Below are 16,608 nucleotides of genomic sequence, written 5' to 3' on the forward strand. Positions count from 1 at the left end.
AAAGTGTAGGAGTTGAAAATTGTTACTTAAAGCCATGAAGGAGGATGAGGGAGGAAGCCAAAGGCCATCCATTCAAGGTAAAGAACTTGAATGTGAGGGGTCCTGTGAGGTGGCAGGAGTGGTTTGTACGAAGCCTTCAGCTAGGGGGAGCTCTGGGAGCCATCAGGCTATAATGGGATTAGAACCACAGAAAGTATGCAAGGAATCACAAGAAAGAACCAACACTGAATGCATGTGTGTGAGATACCGCCTTTCATGGCAATGATCAATGCATGTGGTCTCCCTGACTTGGGGCTTGGAGGTTCCCTGGGGGTGGGAGCTCTTTCCCATTTTATCTCTTAAGTTCCCTCCTGTATGTAGCCCGGCTCCGTGAACACTATACATGTTCCACAAATGTTCCCTGTTCTATGAAACCTGGACTGTTGGACAAGTTGCTTTGTCTCTTTGGTTACATTATATCTTAAATAGAAACAAAAACAGGGTTGTGAAGGTGGAACCAGAGTGCAGACATGGAACCCTAAATAAAGTGCAAAACATTTTGCAAGCTAAAGGAATAGACACAGGAATACCTGCAGTTGCCATGCCCTGAGGGCCACTGGAGCCATGCTCTGCAGAAGAGTCTGGAAATGCCCAGAATAGGCCTGTGCCCTATTCTGCCCAAAGTTCCTGCTGGGTTTTAAGTCTCTTCCAGCTGCATCTGCTTCCTGCCTCAGGAACTCATGAAGGGGGGCATGTTCAGAATCTGAGCCTATGACCTTCTAGACTCTTTTGGCACCTTGCTATTCAAGAAGTGTGATCCATGGTCCAGCAGCCCCGCATCTTCTGCATCTCCTAGGAGCTTGTTTGAGATATAAACATTTTTGAGAGCCCCTTTCTCAGACCCAGCCAGTTTGGAACCTCAGGACAATGAGAGTCTGCATCCTCCAGGGTATTCGGATGCAGCCAGTTCAAGAACTGCTGTTCTTTTTGCTCCAAAGTGAACGTGGGAAGTGCCTCAACCTCACTGTAGTCAGCGCTGCTTCTTGGCTCTGCAGGCTTGTATATTTCTGCCTTTGGTTGCCAGAAGTAGCTTGCTGCTGGTTTAGGAAAGAGGAAGCTACAAGCCCCACCCCACCCTACCCCACACGTCCTTACACTCACCACTAGTAAACAACAGACTTGGGGCCTGGTGACTATCAGGGAATTTCCAAGACTGGACAGGGCATGCCTCAAGGAGGCTTTGTCTGCTCTGGTCTGTGGAAGCCTGGGGCCTGTGCTACCGCCCCCCCCTTTTCTTTTCCTCTGTGTGTGTGTGTATGGGGGGTGGTGGTGCCAGGAGAAGCCTTTCCAGGAAGTGACAGTCAAGCAGAGCTCTAGCAGAGCAGGTGCTGTGCAGGGCGGGTGCCCCAGTGAGGAGAACTCTAGGAAGGAGCCACTAGGCAAGATTCCAGGTAGAGGGACAGAGGCTGCTGTGTGGTGCCAGATGGGGTGGCAGGCAAGGTTAGGGAGCTAGAACCAGGGGTCTGGTGGGTCGGCAGGGGTGCTTGGATTTCAGTTCCAAGTGTGTAAGCAAGGGAATGATTTGCGCTGCTCCAGAGGATGGTTATGACTGGCGCAAGGGCCTGAGTGGGAGGGCTGGGCTGGGGTTGGGTAGAGGCAGAGATGGGATAGAGGGGGGAAAGAGTAGTAAGTAGAGAAGGGCTGGAGGGGCTTCTGAGGAAAGAAGCTGGTTAGGGTGAGAGGCAGGGAGAGCTGGGTGGAGGAGGGGACTGGGCTTTAAATCAGTTAGGGGAGTTGGGATCTAGATGAGAGAAAGGGTGGCTTCGGACCAGCCCCATCTCCTGCTCATTAAAAAAGCATGAGAATTCTGGTCCCTTTATCCAGGAAAACTGACTATCCATAGTGGTCTACCTTATTCTAAGAGCACACATCCAACTCCTCCAGCAGACGCCTACAATCACAGGTGTGCAGTATCGACCTCTATTTATACCATGAGTTAGCAATCCTGTACATCCCTGTACCTGTGATGCAGTTTAATTTGTGTATAAGATGCAGGACGATGTCAGCAATAGCTAGTAATAAAAAGAATAATTATAATAGTACACTGTAAGGAATTTATTTGAATTGGTTTCTCTCTTTCAAAATATCATTTTTTTTGGACAGAATTTTACTAAGCAATTAGCCCAGGCTGGTCTTGAACTCACAGTGATCCTCTTGCCTCTGCCTCATAATTGTTGAGGTTACAGATAGGTGGATACGTGCCACCACTCCCTCATACAATATGTGCATATATAATATATGTGGTAGTGGTATTTATTCATCAAGTTTAAGTGACCAGGTGGCACAAGGTGGCATTGAAACCTCCTGCTTCAGCCTCTCAAGTTCAAAATACATCAGTGTGCTACACTCACCCATCTTCTTCTCTCTACCACAGTTAACCTTGGGTAGCTGAGATCAAGGTTACCAAAACCACAGGTCAGAGTGGGCGACTGTGTGTAGTTATCTACAAGACTGAGTGTAGCTTCTGATAAACTTCCTGTATTAGTCCTCAGGGACCCTGGGACTGGAGCTGAGGGGTCCAGATTTCTCTGAGCCCCCTCCCAGTAGATTACAGTGGCTCCTCTGGCCATCTCTGCTCTGGTGGTCCCTGGCCAGGCAGGAGCCAAGGCAAGATGGGAGGTAGTGGTGGAGAGGTGAGCTGGGGTGGACGGGGAGGCTCGGCTTTAGAGAGAGCTACGGGAACTTGGAGTCTCGCAGTCTGCTGAGACTTGGTCATGGTCTCTAAGAGGTTTCCCTCTGGAGCCCAGCTAGCCCTCAGCTCTCTGAAGAGAGCACAAAAGCCAGTATTGATCTGCAGGTGTCACAAATTACATTAATTTAGAACCTTTAATCAGGTGGACTATGTTCTCAAGGGGAAGGAAATGGTTTTCAGCTAGGGGTGGGGGTAGGGGGGCGGAATCCGAAAGCTTCATGTCACCTTCCAGATGACCTCAGCAAAAATGTGCAGGAGACCTGTGACAGTAAGTTTCATCATGAGACAGCAAATACTGTGCCCAAAACAACTTCTTCAAGGAATAAAATGCAAAAAAGGCTTCAAAATGTCAATTGAGCAGGGCAGATGGAACTATCACCCTGGCACTAAGGAGACTACAGGAGTAGACAAAGATGTTGCAAAAAACAAACAAACAAATAATAAAGAGGAAGAAAAGAAAAATACCAATGTAGCTAGCCAGGTGAGATTTTTCCAGCTGAGAGAGAAGGGTGCAATCAATAGAACAGTTCAAGCCTTTACTGTTTTGATATACTATCAAGTACATGGGCCACAAAACATTGCATTCTATCTACCTTTAGACATTATCGTGGTCTGGAGTTCCTTTTGTTAAATTCTGAATGCATAGTCCTCAGGAGGCAGAGGCAGGTAGATCTCTGTAAGTCGAGGCTAGCCTGATCTACAGAGTGAGTTCCAGGACAGCCCAGGCTACATGGTGAGACCCTGTTTCAAAGACAAGACATACAAGCAAAAACTCTGAATGCAGTCACCTCACTAATGTGTTGAAGAAGTGAGCATCTCAGAAGCCCCCTTTTGCCCCTGATACACACTGCAGCCGCCCATCCACCTTCTGATGTGGTCCTGACCAGAAAGGGAAGGTGTTTTTAATCCCCAAATTCCAGAGAAGAAAACTGAGGCTCAGAAAGAGTCACAAACTCAGGCAAGTGGCTGGCCCTGGCTTGACCTTTGCTTCTTTTGACCCCCAGTCCAGAACTTTGCCCAAGATCCACTGGGGAGATGAGAGAGGCAACACTTGCTAAGGAGTAGCAGGAACTTGGGCAGGGCCCTGTGATGAGAAACTGTCCATTGTTTCCTGCCACGCACAGAAGGATGTGGACCAGGGTGTGTCTCTTCTGATGCTGTATGGAGAGCTCCCTGGAGCAGCTGTGGCTTCAGTACTGGGTCTAGTTACTTTAGTCCTATAATGTTATCAGACTGTTATTGGTATGTAAGATGATGGAGTCCTCACACTGTGGGCAAGTCGGAAATAACTCTTGCCTCGAGTCTCCTTTGGAGACTCCCAGGCTCAATTATGCTCCTAGGACCTCCCCTTTACCTCCCTTGCTTGCACCAAGGGACAAGAAAAATAAATAAGTGAATGGGATAAATAAGGGAAGCCAGAGACGGGGCACCATAAGCCACACCCCAGTATTTGGGTATGTCTCCTTCAGTTGCACCGGAGCTGCTTGGGTGGTACAGCTTCTAAATGAATACAGCCCACAGAACAGTGCCTGGCATAAGTAGGTGTTACATAGATGTTAGCTGTGATTATTTAAAGCTTCTTCTGCCTTGACTTGTAGGGGTTCGCCTGCCACCAATGAGGAGCAGACCTTGATGGAATTGAGTTACCGCCTATAAACAAGATGGCAGTCGAGAGATTGACTCCATCTCCACGCCCATGAGGGGTGAGGCCCCTTCTGGCCCAAAGATGGGGAACATCACTACAGACAACTCCTCACAAACCTGCCCCATCGACCACACCATCCACCAGACACTGGCCCCAGTGGTGTATGTGACCGTGCTGGTGTTGGGCTTCCCAGCCAATTGCCTGTCCCTTTACTTCGGCTACCTGCAGATCAAGGCCCGGAATGAACTGGGAGTGTACCTGTGTAACCTGACCATTGCGGATCTGTTCTACATCTGTTCGCTCCCCTTCTGGCTGCAGTATGTACTCCAGCACGACAACTGGTCTTACGGTGACCTATCCTGCCAGGTGTGTGGCATCCTCCTCTATGAGAACATCTACATCAGCGTGGGCTTCCTCTGCTGCATCTCCATCGACCGCTACCTGGCTGTGGCCCACCCCTTCCGCTTCCACCAGTTCCGAACCCTGAAGGCAGCCGTGGGTGTCAGTGTGCTCATCTGGGCCAAGGAGCTGCTGACCAGCATCTACTTCCTCAAGCACAAGGAGGTCATCGAGGACGAGGACCGGCACCGAGTCTGCTTTGAGCATTACCCGATCCAGTCCTGGCAGCGTAGCATCAATTACTACCGCTTCCTGGTGGGCTTCCTCTTCCCCATCTGCCTGCTGCTGGCCTCCTACCAGGGCATCCTGCGGGCTGTGCGCCGCAGCCACGGCACACAGAAGAGCCGCAAGGACCAGATTCAGCGGCTGGTGCTGAGCACGGTGGTCATCTTCCTGGCTTGCTTCCTGCCCTACCACGTGCTGCTGCTGGTGCGCAGCCTCTGGGAGGCCAGCTGTGAGTTTGCCAAGAGCGTCTTCAACATCTACCACTTCTCCCTCCTCCTCACCAGCTTCAACTGTGTAGCTGACCCGGTGCTGTACTGCTTCGTCAGTGAGACCACTCACAGGGACCTAGCCCGTCTCCGAGGAGCCTGCCTGGCCTTCCTTACCTGCTCCAGGACAAGCAGGGCCAGGGAGGCCTACCCTCTGGGTGCCCCTGAGGCTTCTGGGAAAAGTGGGGCCCAGGGCGAGGAGCCTGAATTGTTAACCAAGCTCCACTCGGCCTTCCAGACCCCTAACTCACTGGGAGTGGGAGGATCGCCCACAGTTGGGTTGGCCTAGCTTGAGTCATCCGTATGTGAGGCTAGGTTAGGCCTGAGCTTTCACCAACGGGCCTTGTGGTCTGGAGCTTGTGCGGTGGCTGTCTCCCACATTGCCATGTACAGGTGCCTCTTTCCTCAGGCAGGAAGGACCTCTCGGTCTTGGGCCACAGCTAGGTCCCCCCACCCCCTGGAAGCCTACTCTGTGCTGAACCTGGGCACTGCTGAGTGTGTGAATGAGCCCTGTCTTCTCCCATATTCTCTGATGCTGCCTGAGCTACAGGTGGGAGAGAGTCAGAATTGTCACTCCCAGGACGTTTTCAACCGCCAAGCCTTCCGGTGCCACTGTTGCCACACATGATTCCAGTCCAAATGTGCTGTGGTCTTGTGTGACACAGGAAGCTGGTTAAGGTGAAGAATGGGGGTGTGGTGCGGTACTGGTATGGAGGGGGCAGGAACAACAGCAGAGTGACAGCCCCAGGACCAGTCACGTCCCACTTTTACAGGGCTGGTCGAACCCAAACCCGAAGGGCTGATGGCAAACAAACCCCAGGGCTCTCTGGGGAGATCCCAGGGGCCCTCCAAAATGTCATCCTAAAGCTCAAATAAGAGGACTTGGGCCTGAAGCTGTGTCCCTAACCAAGTTCCTGAATAGGGCTTTTCTTAATTAGTTTTTTGTTTCCATCTGACCAGAGTGCTAGCTAGATCTGAGCGCCTGACGGAAGAGAGAGAAAGAGAGAGAGAGAGAGAGAGAGAGAGAGAGAGAGAGAGAGAGAGAGAATATAAAAATGGCAGGGTGTCCATGGCGATTGTGGCCAAGACACTGATACCAGAGTCATGCGACTACTGCCAGGAACTCCTATCCTTCACTCCACACGCTATAGACCATCCAGCAGCCTTTGAGGGGAATGTGACAGTTTCCCAGAGTTCCTAGGTACAACCAAACTAACAAAACACACATCATCATGTCTCTTGACCACAGGTTTGGCCTCAAGCTCCACTCTGATATAGTTCTTGTAGGAGAGTTTGTCAGAGATGGCTGCACGCCAGAAAGACCCATACCTACCCCAGCCTAGGACCTTGTGGGGCAATGGTGATAGCTGAGTGTCCCACACCTCTTCATTCTGCAGTATCCCCGCCCCCTCCTTCCCCTCTCCATTTTGACCTGAAATTCTGGATCTCACTGGCTTGGACTGGAACAAGCTGAGTCTGGCTCCTCTTACAATGGAGAGCTGTATTTTTGTATTGTCATCTCTATTATGCCAAGTATCCCTGTGTTGGACTGTGAGGTGGATTTATGTAGTGATTCAGTCTGCAAATAAAACAAAGTAACCAATCACAGCAGAGTTTGTGCAGTCCTTCTGTGCAGTGACTCTACCGGCACCAAGGAAATCCAGAGTGTCCTTGAAAGACCCCAAATAGTCAGGAAGATCCAGGGGTTGACGTTAGGGAAAACTCAGGACAAGTTGGGGACTGCTCTTGAGCTCCCATCAAGACCAGGCCATCAAGTGCCGTAGGGTCTTCTCTTCTGCCTTGTGACAAGAGTTATGTACCAGTGCAGCACATTGTCAAAAATCTACCCTGGATGCATCTGTGCAGAGTATTGTTGCAAACCCACCCTGAAGGCATCTGTGCAGGGTGTTGTTGCAAATCCATCAGGGACTTTTGAGGTGAAAGCCCAGCCCTGTGGTTTGAGGAATACCACTCCCTCTGTCTTTGACCACTTGGGGTTCTGTATGTTGCGTAGCTGCCTCCACAGTGAGGGTGAGCCTCCATTAGACCAGAAGAAGGGCTTGCTGAATTCATCTCTCTGACATTCCCCCAGAATCATCCGATTTTGTTTGGAGTCGCCCACCTTGTTTGTTGACAACCTCTGTCTGCTGGGACACCCTCAGTGTCATAAACAGTGACAGACTCAATGTTTATTGCTATGACTGACCACATCCTATTGAAACATACATTTGAAAATGACCACTTAATCCCTGCGTGGGTCAGACTCCAGAGTTCTGGAGTGTTGTGGAAGAATAGATCTTTCTCCCAAACAGACTAAGTGAGAACACTATTAAGGATTAATACTGTTTTCTCTCCTAAGAGAAGGTCTGGAAGGAAAAGGCCATCTGGTTTGGCCTTCTGAAGGTGACAGAAGCCATTAAAATTCCTTTTCTATTCACCACTGTGGCTTACTAAGATGAGGGCTCATCTTCCTGTTTACACACACTGGCCTGTGGGTTGGCCCCAGATGAGTAGGAGAAAGCTTCACTACAGAACACAACCCCATCTGCTTCTTGCCATCAGCTCATGCATTCTTGAGAAAGCTGGGACCCGACCCAATTGCTTTATGCATCTGGGGATGGAAACTGGAATTCGTCTGGTTTCTGTGTCCAGGGCTCTGGGGGAAATGGTAGGATTTCAATCCTATTCTCTTTCAGTTAGTAACTCCCAGACGAATACTGATATGTGAGACATTATTTGTGCTGGAGTATAGCAGAGAGATCACAATACCCAATGTTCTCACTGCCGAGTACCCCTTTTGGGTCCCTCAGTCCACACTTCACAGATACTAGCAGTGGAAGCTAACTCATTACTATGCAGACAAGCCATTCCAGGGGCATCTTAGCTGCTAAGGCCCCCAGCACAGAATCACTTTACTGGCCGTGACTGTAGCTGCAACTCTTAGGGTACAGTTGTTTGAAGACACTTCTCAGTGATGAAGCTTTTAGTCAAAGCTAGATTGAACTGGAGCAATAAGTAAACCCCATCCAAGTCACAGTGCCATAAAACAAGGGCAAGAGTGTGTCTCATGGTTAGCCCTGGGTTCAAATTCTGACCCAAAATAATAAAAATAACAAGCATAAATGACCAATATAGCTTTATTTTATGTTCATAAAGAGAGAAGGGCCTGAAGAGATGACTTCATCAGGAGAGTGCCTGCTGTGCAAACATGGGGATTGAATTTAGTCTCTAGAACCCACATTACAAAAAGAAAAAAAAAAAAAGCCAGGCATAGTAGCACACACCTTTTATCTCTGAACTTGGGAGGCAGAGGCAGGTAGATCTATGTGAGTTCAAGGCCGGCCTGGTCTACATAGTGAATTCCAGGCTGAGCAATAGGATGTCAGTTGTACAGAGGACATCCAGGGACCAAGAAGCTGGCCCACTTGGATAGAGCATGCTACCTCAATGAGATAGCCTCACCAGCTTGCTTGTGAGTGTATCCTCTGTCCTGTTTCCTAGGATCCCTCTCCACAGCATCCAGAAAAGCCCACAGATTCCGTTTGCCTAGCAATGACTGGAATCAGGCCTATATCTCACCCTGAGTGACACCACAGTTCCCTGCAGGCCATCTCTTCTTCTCCTGTCACTGGCTTTTGCAGGTTGTAGCCATCACAGACATGAACGCAGACCTTTCTTCTAAGAACACACATGACTAGGACAAGGCTGAGTGGGAATTGCAGTGAGTAACAGAAAAACTTTAAAGCCAGGTCCTGGAAAATGGAGCACTAACAGCCAGAGTTGGACATTCTGAGGGTGTCTCTCCTGCCCTCCTTTGTACCCCAGCCTCAGTTGTAAGTACGTCTCCCTGAAAAGGATGGCACTTGGGTGCCCCACTCAGAGTCTACAAGCCCTCTCTGCCTTCTCTGAACTTAATTGGGTCTTAAATTGGGTCTTTTTTCTTAAACAGCTCAATCAACCTCTCCATGCATTTCTTCCCACAGCAAGCATAACTTGTCTACCTTTCGGCACGCTCATTGCTGGAGTAGAATTTTGCTATTGCTATTGCAAAAGCCAAATCCATGAATATCTTCCCCCAAACATGAGTCATAAGATAGTGATGGCAGTCTCTCTTGTAGTCAACGTAGTCATCTATTTTTGCTTTTAATTGTCAGGGTATCCTCTTGATGAGAGTCCCTCATGGTGTGGAATCATTTAGTTTAAAGGATAACTGGAAGAGACCTGGGCAGTGAGGCTGCAGAGCCAAGGTGTGTTTGCTGAGCTTCGAGGGCTTAGATGGAGGACTGGCCCTCATCTTGAGTGTCTCCCACAAACACAATCTTGGACCCTGCAGATGGAACCCTGCAGGCATGAACCCTGGCCAGAATAAAAAATAGACAGCAGACACCAAAGTTCATACCAAAATTACATTTCTCTTTACACTTATGATTTATTGGAGTGTAAAATCTATACCATGTGTTCCTTCTTCACAATGAGTGTCCCTTGAAGAACTATACCAGACACATTTAAAGAAATGAAATAAGACTTTGTAGGCTCAGATCCCACACAAGCTGTCATCCTGACACACAGGTGTATAACGGGATATGGTCAGTGGCTCAGTTTCTGATTTTGCTGAGGATTGGGGGTTGGAGGTGGTGCAAGATCAGGACGAGCTCATCTGCCTGAGCTCTGGCCAGGTCTGGCTCACCTTTGGGCTCTATGGGCAAATATGGCTTCCTTCTCACACAAAGAGGGCAAAGAATCTGGCCAGGGATAGTAGTTAGCACCCGGGACAGGTGTGTAAGAAATGGGGTGAATGGAGGTGAGGGGCAGTGGGTGTGATGCCTGGAGGGACCTTGTGGGGGACCCCTTCAAACAGTAAATGGAAAACTATTAGAAAAAGAACGTATTTCAAAGGCTTAAGTGTTTTGCTGGTTATGGTGAGTACAAAGCCTCAGGGTTTTAACCCAGCACTCCATGTGTGGGCACTCTAGCCTTTCTTAATTAGCCCAGGTCATGGCAATACCTATTCTTATGCTCTGCCCTACAGTAAACTGTCACACATTATTTCTTAAGCAGGCAGAAAGGTTCTCAGAGCAGTGTTGTAAAATATTATTGTAAGGTGCATTGCTTTTGCTTATGCTCTGGAACATTTGTTTAGTGATGCAAAGGTGTGTTTGATTAAATAAAATTCACCTGCGGGCAGGAGGCTGGGTCAGCAACTAGCTGACAGGAAGTTGTAGGGAGGAGCCAGGTGGAGAAGGGTTTATAAGGGGGGCTCGAGAAAAAGCACGAAGACTTCATGGGAGATTCGAAGAGGTGAACTAGGTGAGCTGCTTGCTATTCAGCCTCTCTGGGAAGCAGGATTCTACCTCAATCTTTGAATCTTGATTTCTTTAGTGGGACAGAGATTTAAATAAGTTTCCTTACAAGATTTGAAAGAGTCATGCCTGAGAGAACAGAATTCCCCCAGGCTTCGGCTCTTGCAGCCTTGCAGCCTAGCCACCTACCACCTAGCCATTGCTGGGAACAGGGGAGTTGCAGTTGCTGAATAGGAGAGCCTAACTTAAAAGACAGCAACAGCTACAAAAGAAAAACAACAGAGCAGACCACAAGGGTGGCCTGAAGAAGCCGGAATGAAGGGCAGTTAGAGCAATCAATGCCTCTGGACCTCCTGCCTGGACACAGGCTTGTCATTGGGTAGGGACTTTGCACACAAGCCACACATGGGTCACAAGTGCCCTGCGGTGACATCCAGCAGCTTCTGGACCATCTCATCATGAACACCGTAGAAAGGCAGCCCGTCCACTTCCATGCCCACGATGCCCGAGACTCCACTCCGGACTTGGTTCTGCACCAGGATGCCCAACATTTTTTCTTCCTGGGAAGGAAAAACGGAGACGAGGAAGAGGTAAAAAGTCATGTGGGGGGAGGAAATGCAAAAATCTCTAAGTAGAGAAAGTGCTGGACTTGACCTCTCACCGTCTCTGCAGCCCCCTCTCTGTTCCTTACAGTCTCTCCCCATTTCTCTCTCTTTCTGTTTCCTTTTTCTTTTCTTTTCAATTCTTCCTCCTCCTCTTTAAAACAGGGTGTCTGCAGCCCTGGCTGACCTGAAACTCACTACAGAGACCAGGCTGGCCTCAAACTCCTAGAGATGCATCTGCCTCTGCCTTCCAAATGCTGGGCTTTAAAGGTGCGTGGCACCACTCCCAGGAATGTGCCTCTTTTTACAAAGTAAAATTTGAACTCACTGGAAAGCTCCTTATAAGAACCCAAATTGAGAGCTTGATGTGGTGACTCATAGCTGTCATCCTAATACTTACGGGGCTGAGGCAGGAGGTTTACAGTGAGTTTGAGGCCAGCCTGGATTAAATAACCAAACTCCAGGCCAGCCTGATCTACAGAATGAGACCCTGTCTCAAACAAAAAGGATTTAAACAGATCAGCTGTTTTTTTTGGGGGGGGGAGGAGTCACTTACCATCACATGACCACATTCACACATTTCATGTCCTGGTGGAGGCCTGCTTGCTCCTAACTCTTAGAGAAATGCAATCCTCCCACCAACCCAGTCCCTAGATATGCAATGGATGAGCTCCCATGGCTCTGATTGCTTCAGAAGGCCCTCCTGAGATCCCACTGTTAGCCTCCTGTGGGGTGGGTGCAGGTTCCAGTCTGCTTTCTACTGCTGGGATAAATACCAGGACTAAAAAGGTGGAGGAAAGGGATTATTTCAGCTTCTAGCTCTCAGGTCACACTTCATCACTGAGGGAAGCCTCAGGATAGGAACCTGGAGGCAGGAGCTGAGGCAGAGTGCTGCTTACTGGCTTGCTCTCTATGGCAAGCTCTTATACAACTTGGGACTACCTGCCCAGGGATGGAACCACCACATTGGCCAGGCCCTTCCACATCAATTAATAAAGAAAATGCCCCACGGGTTTTCCTAGAAGCCAGTCTCACGGAGGTATTTTCTCAATTGAGTTTTCCTCTTCCCACATGATCATAGCTTGAGTTACATTGACCATTCCCGTGGGGGAAAAATCTAACCAGCACAGCGCTAGTTCTGCTGCTGCTGCTGCTGCCGCCTCCATTTTCCAACATTGACATGGGAACATTTGGAGGGAGCAGAGCCATAGAGAAAATGCAGCTGGGCCCCAGAAGGGCTTTGGGTTTAGACACATCAGATGTGGGGTTTTCCTGGCAGTGTCTTAACCTCTCCGTCTTGGAAATCTCATCTGCCAAATGGGGGTGTTAATACTGGTGGCATCATGCCCCCCCCAGGAGCTGTTGTGAGGATTAAATGAGATTCTGGAAGTAAAGCACCCACCATGGCCCTTGGCACACAGTAGGCACCCACCATGGCCCTTGGCACACAGTAGGAATGAGGCCTATTGTTAACTGCAGTGGGGAAACCCCAGAGCTTGTTAAAGGATAGGGACTGTTCCACCTCCTTTCCTTTCCCTCCAAAAGTAAGGTCCCAAAGAACCACCTGCCAAAACCACTAACATGACTGACTGTTCCTGTTGAACAGTTAAGGGAAGGCAACAGGCAGGAGGGGCCAAATCAAACACCCTCTCTCTCCTTCCTCACCGAGAAGGAACCAAAAAAATCTCCAGCAGGAAATGCAGACACTAAAGGGCTGCCACCTACCTGATGAGGCATTTGCTCTCTCTCCATCAGTTCTCTTGAGCCCCTGCTGTGACAGTCTCTGACCCAGGGATTCAAGGGTGAGTTGACAGGTTCAAGCCCCCAAGGTGGTCCCAAGCTAGCTGACTGACCAGGAACTCACAGTATGTACAGTTGTAGATTATTACTTTAAAACGTGTTACATTTGTTTATGCTGTGGAACATTTGTTTAATGATGCAAAGACGTGTTGCATTCTTTTATTGCATTTGTTTAACTCTGAAGCTGTGTTACTTTGCTTGTCTAAAACACCTGATGGTCTAATAAAGAGCTGAATGGCCAACAGCCAGGCAGGAGATAGGGTAGGCGGGGCTGGCAGGCAGAGAGAATAAATAGGAGAAACCTGGGAGGAAAAGACGGAGGAGTGAGAGAAGTAGGACATGGAGTAAGCCAGACATGGAGTAAGAAGGAAAGCAAGATGTACAGAAATAGAGAAAGGTAAAAGCCAGGAGGCAAAAGGTAGATGAGATAATTTAAGAAAAGCTGGCTAGAAACAAGCCAAGCTAAGGCTGGGCATTCATAAGAAAGAGTAAGCCTTCTTGTGTGTTTTTGGGAGCTGGATGGCAGCTCCCCAAAAGAGTCAAAGAGTAAAAAAACAACCGACAACAATATATATAGTCACAGTACAGAGCACAACACCAAACTCAGTTCCCTAGGGTGCCCCTAGGGATGCTTTCTGGGGTTATAATTATAGACTGAAGCTTTGTAACTCATGTCTTTCAATACCATGGTATTTGGTTAGCCTCTTGCCTCTGCATATATATGAGTACGCATGAAAGTGTACCACAGACATGTACATACATGAATATGTACGAACACACATACACACATACAGGCTCTCAATACCATGATATTTGGTTAGCCTCTTGCCTCTGCATATATATGAGTACACATGAAAGTGTACCACAGACATGTACACACACACACACACACACACACACACACACACGGGGAAGCTGGCAAATGTTGCTTAGAAACTATCTTTGTTCCTATAGCGGCCTTTCTGTTCGGCCCGTGGGTGGAGGCAGATGATCCCCATGAAAGAGAGGTCCAAGTACATTTCCACACAAGTCTTTGTCAAGAGCTCCTGGCCAGGGGCTCCCCAGTCCAGACAGGCATTTCCCACCCTTTGTCTGGGCTCCATTCTCCGACTTCTCTTCCCCATTACTCATATCCTCTCTTTCTGGAGCAATGCAAGTGGCACGATGGGGACATTTCCTCCCAGAACACTGCCTGCCCTCACTGTTCTCATCCTTGGGACATGGAGAAGGCTGTGGAGTCCTCAGGGTGAGTGTGAGGAGATGGCAGGTTAGGAATTGGCTGGCACTCAGACTCTAAGAGCCACAGGGACCAATTGCCTGGTCCCCAAGCAGGGCAGATTGCCCCTCCCAGCAGATTTCCAGGAAGGACCACAACATCTTCTAAGAGACCAAGTGGAAGGGGCAGCTCCTCCCTGCTGGAGCAGAGCTGGAAACTGCCATGGTGCCCAGGCAGAGGCAGACAGTGAAGCAAGAGATGGGGAAGGAGGAGTAAAGTGGAGGGCAGGCCTCACGGATGGAGTCAAAGTGGATGGGGACAGAGGCCCCACGGTAATTTCTGGGCTTAGAGGCAGGTGGTGACCTGCTAATAATTTTGGAACACAGTGGGCCGATATTTACAGGGAAAGATGTTATTTTTAAGCAAGCTGGAAAAAACATTTTGAATGAGTTGGGAAATTGGGCATACCTATAGTTCTAAGTGCTCAGGAGGCTGAGGAAAGGATTGCTTGAGCCAGGATTTCAGACCAAACAGAGAGAGGCAGAGGAGGAAGAGAAGTGGAAGGGAGGCGGAGGGAGACAGAAACTTCCATCGAGGCCCCCATGTTACTCTCCTTGTTCCTCAAGCTTCTTCCCCAGAGGCCATGTCTGACTCCTCATTGTTTCCCAGAACACGCCTGGGCCTGGCCCCCAGGAGGGGCTCAGCAAATGCCCTTCTGCCTTTGCTTTAAAAACATGCCTTTCCATTTCCTCCTTGAGAAGGAGGTATTGTTAATACACTTCTGAAAGACTGGGCATCCATGCCAAGTGGAGAATTTTCCATCCCTGGAGGGTGAGTGTGAGCCTGTGGGGGTTGGCTGGGTGGGGTTCATACTTGGTGTTTGTGTGAATCAGTAGTCATGTGGGGGGCAGCCCCCCATGTTTACCAGTTCAGATGCAGGAAGCATAAAGAACAGAAGGCCTCTGAGTCCCCCAGGGAAGACAAGACCATTTCCCCCATGAAAATGTCACTTGAGTCTCACACCTACCTCTTCCCCATGCCCCAGCATTCTCAGGGGCTGAGAAACTTCTGGGTCACCAGAGGAAAGCCCAGAGTCAGGGTCAGAGAGACCCCAAATCCCACTTCAGCTCTGCCTGTTATCGGGTGGACTTGGTGATACCCACCGCACAGAGTTCTCTCCTCTGTGGAGATAATAACCCAGAGAGTTACTGAATTCAACAAAGGGGAGGCAGGAGGGAGAAAGAGAACCAGGCGCAGAAATGCACAAGACAACATAAAAAAGAGGCTACAAAAAAGGGCCTCTAAATATGGAGGTTTGTCAGGAACTGGGGTTCAGGGGCACCAGTCCTTGCCTGGCTGGGAGACATAACAATTGTCTGTCCTTTCTTAAATGGGCACACATCCCTAGAAATTGAGCCAGTGACCAGCAGGTCTTTAGGTCTGGACACATCAGGAACTAGCCTGGAATTCTGTTCATCTGGCCTGCTTCAGAATTCCCCAATCCAGGAAGACCAGTTTAGCACTGTGAGTTTAACAAGCAACCTCCAGTTTGCTCTCTGCTTCCTGCTCCAGCCACCATGCCTGTAGCTGGCTGCCATGTTCCCCGCCCCCCATGATGGCCTCTTGTCCCTCTGGAACTATATATCAAAGCAAATGGTTTCCTCAGTTGCCCAGGTTGTGGTGTTTAACTAATGCACTAGCCAGGGCTCTGGCCCGGCTTACTGGGTTTCCGATTCCCCATGGGGCTAGCCAGCAAGAAGCTGATATTTCATCTGTGTCCTATAGGTCCGGTCCACCAGCTGCTCCTCAGGGTAGGGTAGGTCCACCCCTTCTGGAAGCACCCACAGTGGAGAGGTTTGGGTTTAGGATCAGTGTTGGGGAGCAGGATGGCTCCTGGATAGTTATAGGGATTGAGGACCAAGGGAGGGACAGCCCATCCAGCACTGGTTCAAGGCTGGATGCTTCCCATGCTGCCCCCACACATACCCAAGTTTGCTAAAGTTAGACATTAAGGGTTGCTGCTCTTTGTTCTGGCCTATGAGATGTGTCTAGAACGGCACTTGGGGTTTGGTGAACTGCATGGTGGGGTTTTGTTTGCTGACCCTGAGGTGCTTAATAAGCCTATGGTAGGCTTGGAGTTCCTACACACATGCAGGGGCAATTTTGAAAGCTTTTCTGGGGTCTCTCCCATCACTCCTGAGCCTACAATCCTCCATCGAGGAGCGATCTTACACAGCCAGGGCCTTTGTTCATGCCCTTCCCACCTAGAATGTCTGGTGGAGTCCTTCCGGTCTACACCCTCAGGACTCTCTTCCCACCTGATCTGCCGCCACACTTTAGCATGTGTGCTTACCCAAGATGCTTTAGTGTCCTCACGGAGCTGTTAGCTCTGTGAAGAGAACAGTAAGGACTCCCACCCCACCT

At 49.3% G+C, this 16,608-nt stretch overlaps 2 protein-coding genes across 2 annotated transcripts in view; one reads left to right on the forward strand and one right to left on the reverse strand.

Annotated features, from left to right (window-relative positions):
- Positions 1–4,335: 4,335 nt before the first annotated feature.
- On the forward strand, positions 4,336–6,847 carry Gpr68 (G protein-coupled receptor 68). The gene has a single exon (XM_035445628.1). It carries the CDS (start codon positions 4,428–4,430, stop codon positions 5,553–5,555), a length of 1,128 nt encoding a protein of 375 aa, XP_035301519.1. The 5' UTR covers positions 4,336–4,427; the 3' UTR covers positions 5,556–6,847.
- Positions 6,848–9,711: 2,864 nt separating this feature from the next.
- Positions 9,712–16,608, reverse strand: part of Dglucy (D-glutamate cyclase) — an 83,554-nt gene continuing 76,657 nt past the window's right edge. The window contains exon 13 of the mRNA XM_027419124.2: positions 9,712–11,126. Coding sequence (XP_027274925.1) covers positions 10,977–11,126 — 150 coding nt within the window. The 3' untranslated portion in view covers positions 9,712–10,976. The remainder of the gene's footprint in view (positions 11,127–16,608) is intronic.

This window comes from Cricetulus griseus, chromosome 5, assembly GCF_003668045.3.
Source record: "Cricetulus griseus strain 17A/GY chromosome 5, alternate assembly CriGri-PICRH-1.0, whole genome shotgun sequence".
Taxonomy (NCBI): Eukaryota; Metazoa; Chordata; class Mammalia; order Rodentia; family Cricetidae; genus Cricetulus; species Cricetulus griseus.

Coding starts and splice junctions, on each gene's coding strand:
- Gpr68 (XM_035445628.1), top strand. CDS start 4,428: ATGAGGGGTGAGGCCCCTTCTGGCCCAAAGATGGGGAACATCACTACA.